Source organism: Branchiostoma lanceolatum, chromosome 11 (genome assembly GCF_035083965.1).
Source record: "Branchiostoma lanceolatum isolate klBraLanc5 chromosome 11, klBraLanc5.hap2, whole genome shotgun sequence".
In the NCBI taxonomy this organism is placed as follows: Eukaryota; Metazoa; Chordata; class Leptocardii; order Amphioxiformes; family Branchiostomatidae; genus Branchiostoma; species Branchiostoma lanceolatum.
In genome coordinates, this window is record NC_089732.1 from 450,613 (window position 1) to 472,230 (window position 21,618).

Genomic DNA, 21,618 nt, shown 5'->3' on the forward strand with positions numbered 1-21,618 from the left:
TGTCTCGCATCATGACATTCATTTAGGACTGTGCCACTTAACTATCTGTAATGTTTTGATCTATCAGTAGATCTACCTTCCAATGCTCTCAATATTTCTTGAAGAGTTGTTGTCACTTCGACAAAACTTCTTCATTTGATACCTTTCTTCCGTTTAAAGATTAAGAGCACTCTGAGTTAGATTGGACGTGTGCAGGGTTTGGTGAGTGAGACGTCGCGACCTTGTCCTGCAAACCTGACGTGTTGCGCCGAAAAGCGGTAAAACCGGTTGTCTGGCACAGATGCAGACGCAAAGCTCCCGATAAGTAAATTTCAATATCATTGATGCCTTCATGTTATGCAGTTGTCTGTATGCTGATTCTTCATTCCGACAAATTTTATTTTCTCCCAAACTGATAGCTAGCTCCAGCCTGAAAGGTGTGTCTTTGTCCCTACCAAGCTCCATAGGTCGTCGGAAATGGTAGAAATTGGCGAAATAGACCGAATAATATATCGGGAGGGTTAGCTGGCTATAGGAGTGCCGTCAGTAGGCTGCAAACTTGTCTATTTGTCCCATTTCTGTTATTTTCGCAGCGACCTATGCCTGAATCTGGTAGGGATTAGGTATGAGTTTGCACAACCAGCGAAGTCGGGTTTTGTTTATGCTCTCCAAGCAGAGGTTGGTGGGGTAATATTGTAACCTTCTTATCATGTGCCCCGTTTTATGTCAGTACATTGTACACGGCCGGGAATGCGGACAAAAAACGGGTCATACGATAAGAAGGTCACAGTTTTCCCCAGCAACCTATCTGCTTGGAGAGTCTGTGTGCACAGCCAGCGGCCTGTGTAAGTAGGAGATGTCGGGGTTTGTTTAGTCAGACGCGCTGGCTATTCACATTCGGTGAACCGTGGAGAGTGGAGACGGGACAAGTTTTCTCTGCAATCTCCTGTTATGAAAACCATCAAAAACAACACTTTCATTCACAGTGGGCTGTTCTCTTCTAAATTACTCTGATACATGTTTTTCTTTTTTCCTTTATTGCTTTCTATATTTCACTTCGAATGCTTTTTCGATTATTGTGCCGAGCATCATTTTCCAGCTAATACTTGTCATACTCAGTTGCTTGTCAACATTCCGTCATGTCTAAAATTGTACTGGTGTATTGATAGATTGATATATAGATTGATTCATTGATTGATTTTTACTTCATAAGCTCCATACGAAAGCCCGATGTCGGTCCCGTCCGGAGTACAGCCGGCAGAACTGCGCCGCAGGACGGTAGACCAGTCAGAAGCGCCGCTTAGCGGAGACGCCCAACCACCTGTTCCACCGCCGGACTCTGCCGAGCCGCCGACGGAATCTCCCGAGTCCAGGCGAGCGCGACCTTCGGCGAGTTTCGTGCCGCTCCCGAAGGCCGAGATCGGGCTGTGCGCGACGATCTCTGTATGTGTTATGGGCTACATGCTGTACTGCGCCTACAGGTTCTCACAAGGTTTGTTTGGTTGTCAAGAAGATATTGATGGATTGTTATGAAATTTGGCATGTGGTTAGATCTTGATCTAATCAAGGAATGAATAGATTTTGGGAACACTGGCGGCTTTCCTTGGTATTGCAGCATGCCTTTTAGTTTTGAAATGCTACTTTTATTTTTATTGAAATATGAATTTGTTCATTTAGCCAGTTAATTGTCAACTTCTTATCTCCTTTCTACCGGTCCAGATCACAAGGAGCAGCTGAAAGTAGCGGACCTCGCACCGGGATGGACCATCTTAGGGAGGAAGAAAGTAAGATATAGAAATACAATTGTATGTTGATAAGACATGTTTGAGGAAAGACTATCAGTATACATTAAGGATATGAGTTTATTAAACTACAACTAACTATATCATGTCCTGTATAAAGTGGGCTAAAATCAACCTTTACAAGTTGAAGGGGCAACCGAGCTGTCTTGGGATGAAATGACTAAATAAAGGAAAAACAGGAGCCACCATCAAATTGCTGTGGCTTTAAACATCCTTACTTTGTGCCGCTTTCTATAATTCTATTTGGTACATTTTGTCCTTTCTGTTCTAAGCTATTACTTAATTCTCAGATTTGTGGAAAGTGACTAAGAATGACACTAACTTATTATGTGTATATGTAAGATGAGATATAAAGGAAGCTTTCAATGATAGGACACTAATCAAACCTTTCACATCCTCTGTTTTTATGTTTGTTTGTTTAATTGTTTGTTTACCTGCAGGACATCCATGACATTGAGTGGCGAGAGTGGACTAAGCGGATGCGCACCAGTTTCCCGCTGTTCTACCTGGGGCAGGTGGTGCTGGGGGCGGCCACAGGCAGACTCATGCCCAAGGTCAGTTCTGTTGTTCCTCACCACTTTACTCTTTGGACACAACCAAGTGTTTTATTCAATTCTGACTGGTTCACATTGCACTGCAGGTATAGTTGTCACTGCTTACAGATGCGGCCCCAAAAGAAAAGTATTCACATATGTTCATAGATAGTTAATGTAGAGCTTACAATGAGGCACTGAGGAAGGTAACAGACAGTTATCAAAACTTTGGTTGAATAAAATACTTAGTTGAGTACAAAAAGTGTTTTTATTCAGTGACTTACCAACCTGATGAAACTATTCACTTACCACTTTCGTCCACAACCACCTGTTGCATGACTACAATACCAGACAGTCCTCAAACCTAATTAAAGCCCTGTTAATTTTGCCCTGTAACCTTTGCCCTGTAACTTAAGCCCTGTAACCCTTGCCCTGTGACCTTTTCCCAGGCTAAGTTCCCCCTGTACGGCCTGTACGGAGTAGTGAGCCTGGCCGTGTGTCTGGGCTGGAGACCCGCAGGTGTGGTGCTGCTCCAGGCTGCCGTGACCTTTGCCCTGTCCCGCCTGAGGAGACCTGCACTAGTCTGGGGGTTTACCATCATCGTCATGACAACCATCTTCATTGAGCCGGGCTACTCTTGGCATGTTAGTACACTTGTTTCTCTCTCTGTCTCTCCTTCTGTCTCTCTTTCTCCCTCTCCCCATCCCTGTCATTTCTTTCTCATCCTCTGAGATCTCTCCTACCTCCCTCCCCCTCTCCAACTCTCTTCATCTACAGTTCTCTCCTTCTTTCTCTTGCTTTTTGTATCTCTCTCTCTCTCTTTCTTTCTTTCGTTCCTGCTATCTTATTGGTACGGTTGATTTGATATTCTCAAATTCAAACATTTCCAACTGCAAGGAGTCTGCTGCATGTCTGTTCCAAGTCATTGGTGTGTGGTATAAAATCCATGAGAGATGTTTCCTGATTCTCTCCCACAGTATAACCTGGTGCCCTCCTACGCCAAATACCTAATCTACATGGTGACCTTGACCTTGTCGTGTCTGCGAGGGGTCAGCTTCGCCATGGAGTTCTGCAGGGAGATGGAACCGAACCCGGGTAGGTACAGATCAGTGTCAACAGTAAATCTGAGTACGCTTAACTTAACCTCATTGATAATATCATCGTATCCAGTGGCGTCGGTTGGCATAAAAGTAGGGTGTTGGGCCCTAGGAACCCAGTGGTCCTTGATCTGAATCCTCTGACATGCACAATTGTGTCCTTGGAAAAGACATTTCCCACAAATTTCCTCACTTGACTCAGGTGAAAATAAGTACCTAGTGGTTAGGGATGTCCCTCGGAAAGGATGTTGAATTGAAGTCCTGTGTTTGAAGACATTCACACAGGTGAGGGAAAACATTGAAGATGTCGTCTTGACCTGTTTATGCTGTTCCTCCCAAATGACATGATTTCTGTTGAAAGATGCTTTATAAGTTTAGAAATTAATAGTAAATATCCTTCCCCTCCTGTTGTTTCCTCCCCCGGCACGGCACCAGCCGGTTACAGCCTGCTGGACCTGCTGGCCTACAACTTCTACTGGCCGCTGCTGACCTCAGGACCCATCATCTGCTACAACAGCTTCAAGGAACAGGTAGGTCATGACCTCTAACCTTTAACCCTCAGGACCCATCATCTGCTACAACAGCTTCAGGGAGCAGGTAGGTCATAACCTCTAACCCCTAACCTTTAATACTCAGAACCCATCATCTGCTACAAGAGCTTCAGGGAATAGGTAGGTCATGACCTCTAACCCCTAACTTTAACCCTCAGGACCCATCATCAACTACAACTTCAGCCAGCAGGTAGGTCATGACCTCTAACCCCTAGCATTTACTCCCGAACCTCTAACCCTCAGGACCCATCATCAACTTCAAGGCCAGGTAAAAAAAATAAAATTCAATTTATTAATCTTTACTCTAGGCTTACTAAAACACTGATTGTCCACAATGAAATAAGGGCAGTTGCAAGTAACCGTCAGTGTTTGACAGAGGGTTGTACAATCATGTATGGAAAGTATGGACAAAGGTTCTTTCACTAAATCTGTATGGAGATTTGCCACATCTATCCTTTACCAGATCTATGATATGTATCAATGTTGTTTGTGATGTTTTGATGACATCAGTAATTCTTCCCTTATATGGTCCCATCAGAGGTCATCTCAGGACAACGACCAGTCAGGGCTGCAGAACCTTCCCATGGTGCTGTGGGGCCTGACGCGGCTGCTGTTCTGGTTCCTGTGTGTCGAGGTTTTCCTGCACTATTTCTACATCCACGCTGTCTGTGACAGGATAGGGGTACTGAAGAAGGCATCGGTCTTTACGCTATGTAAGTCTGTTTGATTGTGAGTGTGTGTGTGTGTGTGTGTGTGTCTGTGTAGGTGTGTGTGAGCGTGTGTTGTTATTCTGGTTCCTGTGTGTGGAGGTTTTCCTGCACTATTTCTACATCCACGCTGTGTGTGACAGGATAGGGGTACTGAGGAAGGCCTCAGTCTTCACTCTGTGTAAGTTTATTTGTGCGTTTCTGTTCTTTTGGTTCCTGTGGTTCCCTACATGTGTGACGTTTCCCATCACTATTTCTGCATCTGTGCTGTGTGCCAGGATGGACAAATTGGAGAAAGCGTACATGTGATTTACTAACCATGAGAGTTGGTTTCAGCACCAAGGACAGGACCATAACACATTACACTGCTGACAGAGGAAGTAAGACATGTAGAAATGATAACTTTGTCTTGCAGACAGATGTTTGTTTGTCTGAAGCCTTTAATTCCTGTCGCAGGTATGATGAGAAATGATAGTACAATGATATTGTACAGTTAACACTTCACCTTGAAATTACATGTGTATTTTAACACAGAATCTGAACCACTAACTTTGCGTTGCAGACGGCCTGATCTACGCGCATGTGCAGTTCTTCCATGTGAAGTACGTGGTGTTCTACGGGCTGGGCTCAACTCTCGCGAGACTTGACGGGATCTCGGCCCCGCCCCAGCCCAGATGCGTCGCCACCGTCTACCAGTTCGCAGACATGTGGAGGTCGGTCATCTCCAAGCAGATGTGGGGCTGTGGCTTTTTCTATATATTTTTGCAGTGTTTTCAACACCTGTATGTTAAACACCTTGCCACACATTTGCTGGGAAGTACAATGTTTGCTCTTACAAAAAAATAAAGCCCTCTGAATGAAAGTCAATAGATTACCCTATAGCATGCCAATGTATAATAACTCAGGGTAATATTATGGGCTTCCATTTAAAATACAATTTTTTAAGTGCACTAAATGTATCTAAATGTAATTTTGAAAAACAAATGATTCAGCAAAAGCATTGCTAGATGTTGTAAGACTAAAACTACTGTTCACACTTATTTTCCAGATCATTTGATCCGGGTCTGTACAAGTGGCTGGTGCGATACATCTACTGGCCACTAGGGGGCTCTCGCAGCGGCCTGCCAAGGCAAATTGCAGCTTCCATTGGTAAGGAACTCCCAGCAACTTTCATTTTTCTGTTCCAATTCTTGCCCAAATCAGTACAGTATTGGCCTTAGATACTGATTGAGTCATCAGTCTATGAGTCAACTGTACAGGGCAGCACTGCAGTTCTCCTATGTCCTGCTAGAGACCCTTGCTGTGCACAAATCTTGAATTACTCTCCAATATTTCTTCACAGCGACGTTTGTGTTTGTGTACTACTGGCACGGCGCATCCCAGAACCTGTTCGTGTGGGCTGCGCTGCAGTTCTTCGGTGTCCTGCTAGAGACCCTCGCTAGACGGTTCATGCGGCTACCAGTAGTTAAAGAAATGGAGGTGCATATTTTCATTGTCTTTCATTCATTTGATATCTGATATTCATTACGACATTGCCTTACTTCTTTTTTTTGGGGTGAGATCATCAATTAGAAAGCAAATTACACATGTCTACACTTTCTAATGGTTAGACATACAGGTAAACAATATCTTAAATCAAATCGATCTCTACAACTACTTCAGTGTGAGTGGATAAGAGATTTACTTCTAGACGTTTGAAGTGACTATCACCAAACACTTTTGATCTCCAACAAAGAAACAGACAAACCAATTGTCTTGTTTTTCTACAGTCATAGCACCTGAGTATTGGGTCCTCTCGTAGACTGCGTACACTGCTCAACACCGACCCGCTCATCATGCTGATGATCTCCCAACAAACAAACAAACAAACAAACATTGCCTTGTTTCCCTGCAGATGAAGTACCTGAGTGCTGAGTCCTCCCGTAGACTGCGCACGTTGTTGAACACCGGTCCATTCGTCGCGCTGATGATCTCCAACCTGGTGTTCCTCACCTCCCCGCAAGTCGGCGCTCACTACGCAACCATGCTCGGTAAGGAAGAGGCAACTGCTGCAAAGATGTTTGTTTGTGTTTGTGGTTATTGTTCACCTTGAAGTGCCTAGAGGCAAATAGGTCAGTAAGTTTCCTTGCTGTTTCTGTAGCAGAGCAGTTTTTTACAGGGCGGGGTTGTATTGCTAAGCCTTTCGCCTTTGATGTGCTCGTGACACTCATTTTAAAGGCTGAGGTGCCCTGACCCAGGATTAAACCAAGGTCTAATTGATTGGAACCAGGAGCTCAACTGTGAGGCTGCTACCAGTTCAGCTACAGGGATATCCGACATATTAGGGGATATGACTCGAGTTACATTTTCTGCGTAGGTATATCTGCTCCTTTGTAACATAACTAACCACAGAACTTGCTCCTGCACTACCACAGGCAGGCCCCTGGTGGCGCTTCAGACGGCAACAGTCCTGTTCTGCATGGCACAGTGGACTGTGGAGATCAGGAAACAGGTGCCCCTAACGTGACCAATCAGGATGCAGCTATCGGTCATGTGACCAATCAGGAGACAGGTGCCACGCAAAACAAATGCTACTCATGTGACCAGAAAGAAACATGACTGTTAACATTATTAGCACGTATACGCAATGTAAGCGTTTAAGGTTGGGTTCCCGTATCTAAGGTTAATCTCTCGTTCATATAGTTGCATCCAAAGCTAGATCTTATGCAATAGACTTTACTCTGATGCAATGTTGAACGCAGAGGACGAAAGAGACTTGGCAGCTACTAGTACAATAGGTCTGGATAGCAGACCATATTCTGTAAATGCATTTAAGTTCGCGTTGTTTTTATTTCGCGCTAAGGCGAAAATGGAGTGTTTGCGGTGGTTTTAAGTTTGCGGCAGCACTATAGTCACATACCTTTACAGTATTAGACAAAATGTTTGCGGTGGTTTTAAGTTCGCGGTGAAACGGTCGCCGCGAAAACCACAAACATAAAACCGCCGCAAACATTTCTGCATTTACAAGACTATATGCACATGATGTTCTGCCAACATGCTGCTGTTATTGAAATGTTGTAGAAGAAACAACAGCATCAAAACACACAATGTCGTGAGCAGTTTAAGACTTGGGTGACAAAGATGTTTTCCATCAACAAGTTTGATGTACCTACTTCAAGGATATTGTTCCAGATTTCTAACAGTAGCATTTATGACAGAATGAGATGCATTAGATGTATTTTCATTGCCTTCTCTTCTTTCCAATGTTTATATTTTGAATAAAAAATATTTTTACTCGTCAATGAGTTGTTTCTTGGCTTGTGCTTGGATGTCTTTTCACATTCTCACATCAGATACTGGGCCTTGTCTACTATCCAATTGATTGATAGATGTATTGGCCAATCCTCTTAGTTCACCAAGTTAACAAGTGATATATTCAGATTAATCACAATCACCTGTGTTACAGGTGTTCATGAACATAATTTACCCAAATGGCCTTTTTTGTGTCCAAACCACAAACGAAAGATGCATGCCGTTAAGGTAGTGTAAAGATTTGCGGGGGTGTAGGTGGGGCTGGGGTTACAAAAGGCTGCAATATAAACCCTTGTATTGACGGGAGGGCTAGAAGAGTCTGGGAAATAGTGTGAAAATGAGCAAAGTTTGTAATATTTTGACTTTATTTCGTATAATTCTGCCATAATGCGACATCGTGTTACGTGAAGTCTTGCGACACAGCCTGGCGTGGCCAGACCTGCCTTAAGGGCACTGCAGAGGGCCCTAGTTTTTTGAGACACTAAGTTCCCAGACAGAGAACTAGTGATCTCCTAAGCCATAGGACAGCTCAGCTCAGCCGTCCAAGGCTCGCACATGCCTGCCCACTTGGGCTGACATCTTCTCCCAAAACTAGGAGGCTGTTGTTCAAAGGAACGACATAAATTAGAACCATCTTGTCTGAAGCCCAAAGTAACTTTGGTGAACTTTCATTTGTGGTCCAAGAACTGTAAGGAAATAGGGATAAGTTTATCAGTATAAACTGCATTTAATATTTTTATACATTTGGACCTCTTTGAAAAATGGATAATACACATTATCCATATTTTACTCATGACAATGATAATGTCTAATGTTGTCTTTCCCTTGTATTCTACTTTCTGGAGAAGACTAAGCTACTTGGGTAGATTATAATAAATTATACATCAGAATGACTTGATGGCTTCAGCTATGTCCACCTGCTGGTTGGCTATAAAGAGCTCCACATGGCCATGGGTGTAATTCATGCTTTCAGGTATCCTGTCTTCTAGAGTCTACCCTTTGTCAGACAGTGCACAGATCTTAATGCACATGCACAGGTTACAGGTAAAGGCCCCCCGACACCCAAACAGCTCTTGTCTCAACCATGGTTCATACATGTAAATAATATATATATATATATATGTATATCCTTTGTTGGTCGATTTTCATGATAATATCAGACATGTTTTGTTTATGTCTTGGCCCTTGACCTGACCTTTGACCTGGGCATGTGCGGTTGGATCTGTGAACAGGCTTATCACCTTTGCTAGCGAGGCAGCCCTGACTTTATGTCATGTACAGCTAGCCAACTCATTAATGAATCAAATGATAACAACAAGAACAACTTTACATAGTACTTTATTGCCATGATAAGAGTAACAGTTGTTCCAAGGAACATTGTATACTTGACTGTATGCAATAACAGAATAACTAGTAATAATCTCATCGACTCCTGTGAGTCTATTTCACTAAGTCTTACTGATAACTTGTTCACTGTACGGCTGTTAAATGAAATATCCGCACTTGACTTTGGAACAAGTCAAGTCCGGCCACATTCATGTTAACCACAAGATGGTGAAGTTCACCAGCTTAACTATAGTACAGCATACAGAGGGCCACACCAATTTATTTTGTTGGTTCTCAGACACTTGATTGAAAAATTCAACCAAGAGGCAGGCTGAGAGGAAAAGAGGAAGTAGTGCACATAGTCCACTGGAAAGTGACTCTGCCTCTGGACCAAGAAGCCGTGACCTCGAATCTCCGCTGTGTCGCTCACCCGACATGCACGCTACTCAAAGGTTGCAGTCCTTATAGGATGGGACGTCATGCCATGGACCGCTGTTCATTGTGCATGTCGAAAACAGCTAGGGGAATTTCCCTGGTACAATGACCCTGTCTTCTCTGTCACGACCATTTGAAAATTAGCCCTTTAGTGACCTAAACTGGTTTGGCATCACTTTTACTCTATTCAATCCCAGAAACTGTGTGTACCAAGGTACAGACTCTCCTTTTAGACACTATTTTGATATTGATTTTCCAGCTCAGCATTTATAGTTGTTGTTTTATAATTCAGAGAACCAGAAACCTAAATTGTTGCGACCTCCATGCAACTCCTTAATAGGAGGGACCAGAAAAATCATTCAACTTGAATGAAACATAAATAACAATTACTCTATAATAGAATATATACACTAATACATGTACATGTATACATACATAACTCTAACATCTCTCAAGTTGAGATACTTAACATTATTGCCAGATTTTGTTGCATTGATAACACTGTTCCCAAAACACATAAAATTGATATATCGTACAGGCCTTTCTGTAACTATCTTTTCCACAATTACTCTGTCTAACTTTACTATTACTAGTTTGTAATCATTCTTGAAAAACTCAACTGATAAAGAAATGCTAAATCTTACACTGCAAGATCTTACATCATCATTCACTGGTTTCTGCATCAATCTGAAGTTGTGAAAACGTCCTGCAGCTGCATTCAGTCCCTCTTTAAGCATAACATCCTTCAGATAATTTCCAAGGGTAACAGAAAAGGAGCCACAAAGAGAAAACTTTGCAACCAAATTAGTTTCCATCTTTTGGCTCATTACTCAGTGATAGACTACCTTATTTTGCATTCACTTAGTGTGGAGGGTCACAAGCTTATCTAACAACTACTTATTGCTTAGATTTGATTTTCCTAAGAGCAGAGTATTGCTGTTACTCTATATTAACTACATTTAAACAGCATATCCACCACTAACCCAAGAGACATGGTCATTATCAACAATGAGAGACGAACAAGAAAACATTTGAACAGTTCTCACTTCTACACTGAGTCTCTTTTAGTTCATCAAGCTCATTGGTTCGTTCAGACTATTGTAGTGCCTAGTGGCACGCAGGGCGGCAAGTTTCCTTGCTGTTTTGACAGACAGATGCAGTCTCAACCAAGATGTCCTGACTCAGGATTGAACCGGGGTCTCCCAGTTACCAAGTGATTGGAGCCAGGAACTCAAATGAGCCTGCCATGAAAGCCAATGATGACCCTGGGACTTATTAAACTTCTACTAGTTCTAGAGATCCTTAGGAATCATTATAGAACGACTTAAGAAACAACTAGAACAACTTAAGAGATGTCTAGAGCCCCCGCAGCAACTAGTTGGTGTGAGAGCGAGTCCAGTCCGCTGTGAAGCCACAGGGATGACTTAAGAAACTTCTACTTGAAGTTCTAGAGATCCTTAAGAAATATCCAGAGAGCCTTAGGAAATGTCTAGCACCACCGCTGTCACCAGTTGGTGCGACAGCCCGTCCATTGTGAAGACCCAAGCCAACCCTCGGATGACATTAGAACATCTAGACTTCCAGAGGGCCTTAAGAAACATCTAGAGATACTTAAAAAATGTGAAAAATGACTTAAGAAATGTCTAGCACCCCCGCAGCAACTAGCTGGTGCGACAGCCAGTCCAGTCCGTCGTGAAGCCCCATGTCAACCCTGGAAGGACTTAAGAAACTTCTAAAGATCCTTAAGAAACAGCCAGAAAGACTTAAGAAATGTCTAGCACCACAGCTGCAACCAGTTGGTGCGACAGTCAGGCCATTGTGAAGACCCAAGCCAACCCTCAGATGATCTAGAGAGTCTTATGAAACATCTACAACCAGAACGACTTAAGAAATATCTAGAACCCCCGCGGCGACCAGCTGGTGCGAGAGCCAGTCCAGACCGTCGTGCAGCCCCATGCCTGTCCGGGCGTCGCAGGCCTGGATGTGCCAGGAGCGGCCGCAGCACAGTTTGTGTAGACTCAGTCTGTCGGTTATCTCTTCTATGGGCAGGGCGTTGGGGAGGTCCTGGAGGGAAAAAAGAACAGAAAATGGTAAGAATGTATCTCACTGTGCCTCTACAGTTTATAACAGACGATATGTACAACACAGCTTTTGTAGGCTAAGTCCGTCTGTGATCTTTTCTATAGGCAAGGCATTTGGAAGAAGTACAACAAACAGACGTTAAATACAGCACAGCTTGTGTAGATTGAGTCTGTCTGTCTTGCTAGGCAGGGCATTGGGAAGGTCCTGGAAGGGGAAAAGACAGAAGATGGTAGGGATGTATCTCTGAAGTGTCCAGTCCTATAACAAGTACAACAAACAGACATTATGTGCAGCACAGCTTGTGTAGGCTCAGTCTGTCTGTGATCTCTTCTATAGGCAGGGCGTTGGGAAGGTCCTGGAGGGGAAATGATAGAACATATACTTAAGTATCATGATAGAACATATACTTCAGTATCATAACTGTAACAAACATTATGTACAGCACAGCTTGTGTAGACTGAGTCTGTCGGTGATCTCTTCTATAGGCAGGGCGCTGGGCAGGTCCTATAGGGAAAAAAGAACAGAAAATGGTAAGAATGTATCTCACTGTGCCAGTTCTCTGCAGTTTATAACAGACAATATGTACAACACAGCTTTTGTAGGCTAAGTCCGTCTGTGATCTTTTCTATAGGCAAGGCATTTGGAAGAAGTACAACAAACAGACATTAAATACATCACAGCTTGTGTAGATTGAGTCTGTCTGTCTCAATAGGCAGGGCATTGGGAAGGTCCTGGAAGGGGAAAAGACAGAAGATGGTAGGGATGTATCTCTTAAGTGTCCAGTCCTATAACAAGTACAACAAACAGACATTATGTGCAGCAGAGTTTGTGTAGGCTCAGTCTGTCTGTGATCTCTTCTATGGGCAGGGCGTTGGGAAGGTCCTGGAAGGGAAATGATAGAATATTAGTCTTATAACAGGTGTTATGTACAACATACTGACATTATACAGCACATCTTGTGTAGGCTCAGTCTGTCGGTTATCTCTTCTATAGGCAGGGCATTGGGAAGGTCCTGGAGGGGATATGATAGAACATATACTTAAGTATCATGATAGAACATATCCTTCAGTATCATAACTGTAACAAACATTATGTACAGCACAGTTTGTGCAGGCTGACTCTGCCTGCTATCTCTTCTACAGGCAGGGTGTTGGGGAGGTCCTGTGGGTAAAAGGACAGAAGATGGTAGGGATGTATCTCTTAAAGAGTTCGGTCTTATAACAGGGAACAGCCTGAAGGAAAAGTACAACAAACAGGACAGTATGTACAGCACAGTTTGTGTTACTAAGCTTGTGTAGGCTCAGTCTGTCTGTAATCTCTTCTATGGGCAGGGCGTTGGGAAGGTCCTGGAGGGGAAATGATAGAACATTTAGTGTTATAACACACAGTGTGTGCAGCACAACTTGTGTAGACTCAGTCTGTCGGTGATCTCTTCTATAGGCAGGGCATTGGCAAGGTCCTGCATGCAGGGAAAGAAGAACATAAAGCTATAGTCCCACTGGTCAAAAATGTCCTGCATTCTGTACGCACAGGCTCACTGCTTGTTCGAATGATACAAGAAACTTCATATAGTATGCAGACGCAAGTTGGAGCGTAGGGTTTCCAATATTGTACTTTTAGAATTTGGAAATAAAACCGAGATCATTGTTGCCATTCAAATAAGGGTTATACATCATACATATGCTCAGTATTGATCAGCATGACAGAGTGACAATAATGGTCAAAGTCAAGTTCAAATCTTGCCATTATTGCCAAACGGCTTGATAAGTTTCAAAAACATCTGGGAAAGTGGGGAAAACTATATACTGTCCTTTCTACGTAAATCTTTCCTGTCATTATGTTTTTGATTACCAAGATGTAGAGGTTCTCATTTACTATGTGTGATCATATATTATTGTTTCCGGGTTTTATGTATCAGTTTTGTGGTTTTTCATGTGTTTCATTTATTTTGTATATGTGCCATGTTTTCTTATTATTTCTTTGTTATTTTAAAAACTAATAAAAAGAATGAAAAAAAAAGAAGTTCAAATCCTACACCGTTCTGACCTGTTTGTTAGCAAACACACGAAGCATGGCTTCTATCAGTTGTATTGCACTGTACTACTATTTGGCAAGTCTTAGTTTCTTTCGTTTTGTTCAAAGATGAAAAGTTTAACCCTTTCTGACCTGTTTGTTAGCGAAGACCAGCAGCACGGCTTCTCTCAGCTCCTTCTCCGCCAGCAGTTTGGACAGCTCGTCGTACGTCTCGTCTAACCGGGCGCAGTCAGCGCTGTCCACCACAAATATCACCGCTGGAAACAAACAAACAAACAAACATGAGCCTCGTCTAACCGCGCGCAGTCTGCGCTGTCCACCACAAATATCACCGCTGGAAACAAACAAACAAAGAAACAGACTGTTAAGAAAACCAAGGCAAACTTGTTTTATATCTATAATATGAATCCCAAGGAAAGCCTGCTGTCAGTTGAACCAAAGGACTGTTAGTTTGAAACACTTTCATAGAAAACTTACCCACCTCATGATACCCTGAAAAGTTTAAGTTGCAACTGATACTAGAGTCTGTATCAGTATTATCACCTTGTATAACTGGCCTTCAGCACCAGCTTCACAGACACATGGCTACCAACGGGTTACAATCAAAAGGCTTGTTAAGTCCAAGCGATGCATATCTAACTTAAAAGCTTCAACCCTAACCCTTCAGTTTTTCAAGAAAGCAGTTGGTTGTACATCATGTCCAAAGAGTGATCTACAACTAATATAACTGGCAACCTGGTAGACGGGATTCAAACCCCTAAGTAGTGATCCTATAATCAAGAATCAAGCTTGATAACCACTTGTCTAGGCTCCTCCATACTCACCCTGTGTGTTGAGGTAGTAATGCTTCCACAGTGGTCTGAGTTTAGGTAGTCAGACTTACCCTGTGTGTTGAGGTAGTAATGCTTCCACAGTGGTCTGAGTTTAGGTAGTCAGACTTACCCTGTGTGTTGAGGTAGTAATGTTTCCACAGTGGTCTGAGTTTAGGTAGTCAGACTTACCCTGTGTGTTGAGGTAGTAATGCTTCCACAGTGGTCTGAGTTTAGGTAGTCAGACTTACCCTGTGTGTTGAGGTAGTAATGTTTCCACAGTGGTCTGAGTTTAGGTTTTCCTCCCACGTCCCAGATTGTGAACTTCAGGTTCTTGTACTCCACTGTTTCCACATTAAAGCCTGAAAAAAAAGGAGACTTTTAAAAACACTAAATGTCAAAATGGTAAATTACAACTGGTATTTGACGACATGTGCTGAACACAACAGTATGAATGCCTGAGGAATTTCTGAACACATAATTGAAATTTGCATAGGGTTTGGGTAGTTACTAGACACACTGAAGACAGACCTCAGTTCCTCTTAACCTTCAGCAGTCTGAAGTAGCCAAATCTCTATTGGTTACTGGGTTAGGCAGCAGAGAGAAGGTTAAAACAGATAAAAACGCTGAGTAATGAAACTAAGAAAGAGTAAGGTCAGTGGAACATTCTGAAGAGAGGCTGAGTGAAACTGCAGCACATTTCCATGGCTGCAGATGCAGAACCATTGAATGATGATACTTGGATACTGTTATGATGGGGATAGGTTAAGGTTGGTTTAGGTTAGGTTAATGATTTACTAACCAATAGTGGGGATGGTCTGCATGAACTCATCCTGCTTGAGTTTGAAGAGGATCGCCGTCTTGCCTGACTCATCCAGACCCAAGGTCACGACCCGCATCTCCATCTTAGGGCCGATGTGCACACGGTTATCCTGTAGGGGGAACACAGTCCAACTTTAGAACATAGAGAATCAATCTGTTACACATGACAAATAGAAGCTGTGGTGAGGAGCTTTCAGAAGGCATCCACCATCTTTCTTTAGTTCTAGTTTAGTTCAGTACTGAAAAATTCAGCAGTCGTGGTAGGTTTTACGTTTGATATTTTAGGCCCGGTGTGTACATAATGTTCTAAACAAGACAGGGCAATGTTGTAAATGTTATCAAAACACTGAGTCTTATGTTTAAAGTTTGAATTTGGCAACCAAGGACAGCACCATCCCACAATATTCCCACAGCAATGTTGTTGGACAGACCTGTCAATCAGCACCAAGGACAGAGCCATCCCATAATATTCCCCCAGGAATATTGTCTGACTGACCTGTCAATCAGCACCAAGGAGAGGGCCATCCCATAATATTCCCACAGAAATGTTGTCTGACAGACCTGTCAATCAGCACCAAGGACAGAGCCATCCCATAATATTCCCACAACAATGTTGTCTGACAGACCTGTCAATCTGCACCAAGGGCAGGGCCATCCCATAATATTCCCACAACAATGTTGTCTGACAGACCTGTCAATCTGCACCAAGGGCAGGGCCATCCCATAATATTCCCACAACAATGTTGTCTGACAGACCTGTCAATCTGCACCAAGGGCAGGGCCATCCCATAATATTCCGACGACAATGTTGTCTGACAGACCTGTCAATCAGCACTAAGGACAGTATATGTGGGGGAGAGAGGGTATGTGTGAGGGGGGTACATGTGTATTTGTGTGTGAGAGGGGTGTGTCTGAGGGGGGTACGTGTGTGTGTCTCAAGGGGGATATAATACTGACCTTAGTGAAAGTAAGCGGAATCCCCGGGTCCATGTGCAGCTGCTCCGGTAAGTCAGAGAACTGCTGCTGTGTGAGGGGGGTATGTGTGTGTGTGGTGAGGGGGGTATGTGTGTGTGTGGTGAGGGGGGTAGGTGTGAGAGGGGGGGTACTAACCTTAGTGAATGTAAGCGGGATCCCTGGGTCCATGTGGAGCTGCTCCGGTAAGTCTGAGAACTGCTGCTGTTGTTTCCTCACCGTGTCCAGCAGACTCCGGATCTCCTGTTTCGCAAGGAGGACCTTGTGGTCGTCCTGGCAATACAAAAGGTCATGAGTCAGGCTTTCTCATTAGATAGAAACATGTCAATCATTATGCATCATTATTTTCTGATTAAAAAAGCTAGTAGCTGACCAATTGCAAGTAGCAGCTGTCAGTTTTGCTAAAATATGAAACTTTACGGCAAACCAACAGCTTCTCACACCCACTTAGCAAGGTAGATGGGGTGAGATGGGGTGAGATGGGGTGAGATGGGGTGAGATGGGGTGAGATGGGGTGAGATGGGGTGAGATGGGGTGAGATGGGGTGAGATGGGGTGACAATCGTGACACAATGGTCTCTATCAGTCGATGTGCTGTCTCCACAGGTATTCAAGCAGGTGTGTTCTCATCTGAGACAGGTGTAACCAGTTATTCACCTGTTGTAGCATCTTCTCACACTCCAGACAGATGGTCGTGACCTGAGACACGACCACGGCCATGTCTTCTTGCTGCTGTTTCAGCGAGCAGAGTTTCTCGCGCACGTGTGTGTCGACCACGCTCAGCGCAACGTTCTCCTGTCGATGAAGCGTCTCATGTAACTCCTGGAAGTACCGACGCACGCGGACACGGGCTTCCTCTGCTGTCCCGTGGATCTGGGAGAGGAAATAAGGACAAGAAGATTTTAGATCTTATAGACTGGAAGGAAGATCCTCTTACAAACTATAGCAGCCTCCAGAGGTACCAACGGACGCAGATCCATGCTACTTGCAAGAGAAATGGAAGATTTCACCCTCAGGCTAAATGTACAGAAACTGCACAGCAGATACATACACATACACAGACAGACACACACACACACAGGTAAGCACAAAACAATACACTATTCTTCTGGACTCCAGGAAGAATAGTGTATGAAAAACCACTAATGGAGATCCTAATAAAACAAACAAAGAAACAAACAAACAATACTTCTCTTCCTTGGGGTGAAGACCCCACAAGATTTTACAACTTCCAGATAAGAATAAAGAAAGTCATGACAAGAAGATGCTTCCACAAACGTTAAATCTCGGGACACTTGTTTCTTGTATGCAAATTCCTTATGAGAGTGAGAACTTTTGTAATGGGGAAATTGTTCTACAAACAAACAAAATTAGACATAACACACTGAGAAATTGTTCTTCTTACCTGTTCGGTGTGCGTGAAGCCGTGTTCGTTCTCCACAGTCCGTGAGCACCCCTCCATCTGCTGGATGGCGTTGCCAAGGCGACGGGCGCTGTCCGACACCCCGTCCAGGAACCCTCTCACGTGCTGCAGGGTGTCGATGATGGACATGCGCACCTGCTCAGCATCGTTCTCTATAAGGGTGTGCTGGAAAAAGGGAAAAGTAAATCCTGAGCTGGCTAGGATACAGCCAAAACTTCTCATGAAGTCAAATGCATTTATTGACTACTTGGGTCATCTATCATGCAAGGTACAATCCTGCGGAAAAAAACATCCAGGGAAGAGGGAATAGGGGTAGGCAACACTGCCAACAGAAAGGATAATATATATCAGAGAATGGACAGGCATGACAATAAGTAAAACATAAGACTATGAAGAGTTAAGAAAACTGGTTGCCAGATATTTTGTGTCCAAATAGTCAAATAGATAGGTGTAGATGGGATGAAATGCTCTTAGTAACATCTCAAACACCCACCTTGTGCCCCTGGTGCTTGCCGTAGTCCTTACACACATAACACATGAGTGGGTTACACAGGCAGCTCTCCTCCAGACAGGCGAACTCAATAGCATGGGTCTGGTGCAGCGGACACATGGGCTTCTCCCGCGGTTTCTCGTGCAGAGGGACGAGCTTGTGTTTCGCCAGCGTGCGTGTGTTGTGTGTGGACTGGGCGCACTCAGCACACAGGTTAGTGCTGCAGACTGTACAGTAGATGGTAGCGAGGTGGTCCTCGTTTTCATCACAACGGATAGTGGTCTGTGGGTTCATGATAACAACAATAATGTTGATCAAACAAAGATGTCATTTGGAAGCATGAATGTATAGGGAAGAAGTCCAAGTTTTCTACACACTCAGAGAGTTTGGCGTCACCAAAGCCAACTGGAGGTTCTGTGCTGAAAGTAAAAGATCTTGGAACAAAGAAGGAAAAGTATGAAAATGCTTCTTGTGGATTTCTTGTGCAGAGGGACCAGCTTGTGTTTTGCACTCCGCACACAGGTTAGTGCTGCACACCGTACAGTAGATGGTCGCCAGGTGGTCCTCATTTTCATCACACCGGATAGTGGTCTGTGGGTTGGCAACAAACAGCGTCAAACAAAGAAGTCATTTGGAAGCATGAATGTCCAGGGGGAAAAGTCTCCTACTTCACTCAGACGCTGGGGGTCACCAAAACCAACTAGAGATTCTTTGCTGAAAATAAAACATCTTAGCAAAGAAAAATACAAGCAGGACAGTGTAGTTTGAATCTGGCAGAAACGTTAGAGATTTTCACTGGAAACATCAGGTAACATAAGTCTGCTTTTTTCGTACTAGTAAGCTTTAACCAAAGGTTACTAAATACTATTTAAGTGTGTTTCTGCTAAATAATGGTAAGAGTTTGTGTCCAAACTTGTCAAAAGCCCAACATTCAAGAATTTGTCTGGGACTTCCTTAGAAGCTGTAACATTGAGGTTGTTATGGTAACCAAGTCTCACCTCTTTCTCTGTGTCCATGCTGACCTCACACAGCAGCGCCCCCGGTGACTCCCGACCGAACTGCAGTCTCTCTAGCAGCTCCAGCAGGGCAAAGTTCTTCTTTAACCCCCACACACCCGAGTCGCCTGTGGGGAAACATGGGAGATAATTATATAACCTGTACATGTACCCTTAACCCCCACACACCCGAGTCGCCTGTGGGGAAACAAGGAGATATACGTGTCACTGTACCTGTACCTGTACATGTACCTTTAACCCCCACACACCCGAGTCGCCTGAGGGAAACATGGAAGAGGAAATGTACCCATTCCTATACCTGTCCTGTACCTACAGCCTACTAGTATGGGGTTGGGAAAATGTGGTTTTACCTTTTCCTACCTGTCTCTATACCTGTACCTTCAACCTCCAAACACAGGAGTCCCCTGTAGCAGTAATTCTCAATCTAACTTCAGAACGTTAATGGGAGGACATGATTTAAACTCAGGAGTGACTGTGATCTACTGGATCACTTAAGCTAGTTAAAGCTACAGTTTAATTATAGTTGTCAACTATTACCGATATGCAGATATTCCTACACAAGTTTCTCTCCACAATCAAAATGCTCAACAACAAAAAATCACAAATGTCCAACATCTGTTTGCACTACCCTAGCAACGGTAACAGTGGAAGATGGTACCAGACTAACTGTTCACAAATTTGGTACAAAAACTGCTAACAAAAAACTCACCTATCTCAGTCATCTGCCTGTCGAAGGGGCAGCGGATGGCGCGGCCGTGCAGCGGGAGCCGCGTGAGGCAGTCGTGGCACAGGGTGTGGCCGCATAGCAACAGGCGCGGCACCTTGTCGCCCTGGAGACCGAACACATCCTCACACACCCCGCACTCCAGGACCTGCAGGGCAGCATGGGATATGTCACATCTTGATCTCACAAGGCATGATGGGATATGTGCCGCTCATAAACTCAGACTATTAACATTGAAGGTACGCAGTTCGTCACCATGAATTTAAAGAGAAGTGGGACAAATCTTAAAAATCAAAATTTATACCAAGGAAGAAAAGCATGATGAGCATAAAAGCAAAAGAACTACTAAATACTCACCAATAGAGGGAGTGAGTGAAGGAAGGTGGAAGTAGAACACAGATCAAAGAAAGAAAAAGAGTCAAGAAAAGAACTAAGAAAGATAACACGATGTGAAGAGGGATGATGGCAGATGAGGAACAATGGGCTCCCTTGGTGGGATTGGCCCAAAGTTAAATTCAAAATTGTGTTATATACTAGCAGGGTTTTTTCTAGAAAAATTGAATAAGGGGGGGCACGCACAGGCGAGGAAGCAAATTCTATGTATTTATGAAAGAATTGATTGCTGAGTGAAGCTGTATACTGGGTATTAAGCTGAAATCTGAATTGGACAAGGGGGTGCTGGGCTGAAACAAGAGGGTGCAGCGCCCCTCTTTCCTGATTTAGATGAACCCCTGTACTAGTACTAGTAACTAATTGATAAATGACAATGGGTCAAAAGTAACCATGCAATTATTTCGCATACCAACAATTTTAAACACCATTCAGACCATATGGTGGTCATGAACAGTTATACAGGTTTGACTGTAATTGCTTGTAGGATCAAGTTTGGTAGGATATAAACAAACCATGATCAGCTGAGCCTCATAAGTTTTGACATTTTAGCCTGCCAATGATAAACCTACGAAAGAGCATGTACTTGCATAAATGGCCTTAAAATGTCATAAGTTGACGATGAGGGTAGAACACGTATTGGGTAAAACTTTTGCTAATTCAGCCTGAGCGAACAAGTTATGATGTCATCATGGATGATGTGGAAGAAAAACCACAACAAAAACAGCCGGCCCATCCCACTAATTAACTCAATGTAAACACAGCATTTCTAGCATTGCAGCGAAGATAAAGGACTCTAAATGGAGACAGCTAGAAGTTCGTAAGCTTCGTATTCGTCTGAAGTAGTCGTTCGTGACGAAACTGAGCAGAAAAATGGACTTACATTGGATTTTCCCGGTCTCCGGTGCAAAACGTTTCTCGGCTCTGCCGTCGCCATTTTGACCGGACTAGTCTACTCTAAGGGGTACATTTCAAATCTAATGTATTCAGTATTCACAGTCGTATCGCCATATGGAATCAAATTTAGCTCATAAAACGTAAGAAAAACTTAAAAATACTATAAATCTCTATTTTTATGCACAATACATGCGCATTTACACGCGCCTTGAACGCTATTGCTGCAATAATATATAGAA

At 43.5% G+C, this 21,618-nt stretch overlaps 2 protein-coding genes across 6 annotated transcripts; one reads left to right on the top strand and one right to left on the bottom strand.

Annotated features, from left to right (window-relative positions):
• The first annotated feature begins 1,311 nt into the window (after positions 1-1,311).
• On the top strand, positions 1,312-7,950 carry LOC136444734 (protein-cysteine N-palmitoyltransferase HHAT-like). The gene is made up of 12 exons (XM_066442440.1): positions 1,312-1,471; positions 1,699-1,763; positions 2,222-2,335; positions 2,764-2,958; positions 3,292-3,409; positions 3,847-3,941; positions 4,501-4,675; positions 5,232-5,382; positions 5,718-5,818; positions 6,012-6,148; positions 6,564-6,699; positions 7,084-7,950. The coding sequence occupies exons 1-12, from the start codon at positions 1,432-1,434 to the stop codon at positions 7,173-7,175; spliced, it is 1,419 nt and encodes a 472-aa protein (XP_066298537.1). The 5' UTR covers positions 1,312-1,431; the 3' UTR covers positions 7,176-7,950.
• Positions 7,951-9,281: 1,331 nt separating this feature from the next.
• LOC136444624 (E3 ubiquitin-protein ligase TRIM23-like) lies at positions 9,282-21,424 on the bottom strand. 5 transcript variants are annotated; one of them, XM_066442267.1, is made up of 11 exons: positions 21,366-21,424; positions 20,078-20,240; positions 19,351-19,475; positions 18,356-18,634; positions 17,845-18,027; positions 17,097-17,312; positions 16,579-16,713; positions 15,449-15,578; positions 14,898-15,008; positions 13,970-14,094; positions 9,282-11,785 (listed from the first exon to the last, which is right to left on the bottom strand). In XM_066442267.1, exons 1-11 carry the CDS (start codon positions 21,417-21,419, stop codon positions 11,606-11,608), a joined length of 1,701 nt encoding a protein of 566 aa, XP_066298364.1. In that variant the 5' UTR covers positions 21,420-21,424; the 3' UTR covers positions 9,282-11,605. The 5 variants fall into 5 exon arrangements, 4 of the variants coding, with proteins under 4 accessions (XP_066298364.1, XP_066298365.1, XP_066298367.1 ...); XM_066442268.1 differs by lacking the exon at positions 9,282-11,785 and adding an exon at positions 12,013-12,158; XM_066442270.1 differs by lacking the exon at positions 9,282-11,785 and adding an exon at positions 12,512-12,685.
• Positions 21,425-21,618: the final 194 nt, after the last annotated feature.

Excerpts from the sequence above, each read along its gene's own strand:
- LOC136444624 (XM_066442267.1), bottom strand. The coding sequence starts at position 21,419 with ATGGCGACGGCAGAGCCGAGAAACGTTTTGCACCGGAGACCGGGAAAA. Across the intron at positions 19,476-20,077 it reads CAGGCAGATGACTGAGATAG|GCGACTCGGGTGTGTGGGGG; the intron begins GTGAGTTTTTTG and ends GTTTCCCCACAG. Across the intron at positions 17,313-17,844 it reads GCTTCACGCACACCGAACAG|ATCCACGGGACAGCAGAGGA; the intron begins GTAAGAAGAACA and ends TTCCTCTCCCAG.
- LOC136444734 (XM_066442440.1), top strand. The coding sequence starts at position 1,432 with ATGGGCTACATGCTGTACTGCGCCTACAGGTTCTCACAAG. Across the intron at positions 2,959-3,291 it reads AGCCGGGCTACTCTTGGCAT|TATAACCTGGTGCCCTCCTA; the intron begins GTTAGTACACTT and ends TCTCTCCCACAG. Across the intron at positions 5,819-6,011 it reads GCAAATTGCAGCTTCCATTG|CGACGTTTGTGTTTGTGTAC; the intron begins GTAAGGAACTCC and ends ATTTCTTCACAG.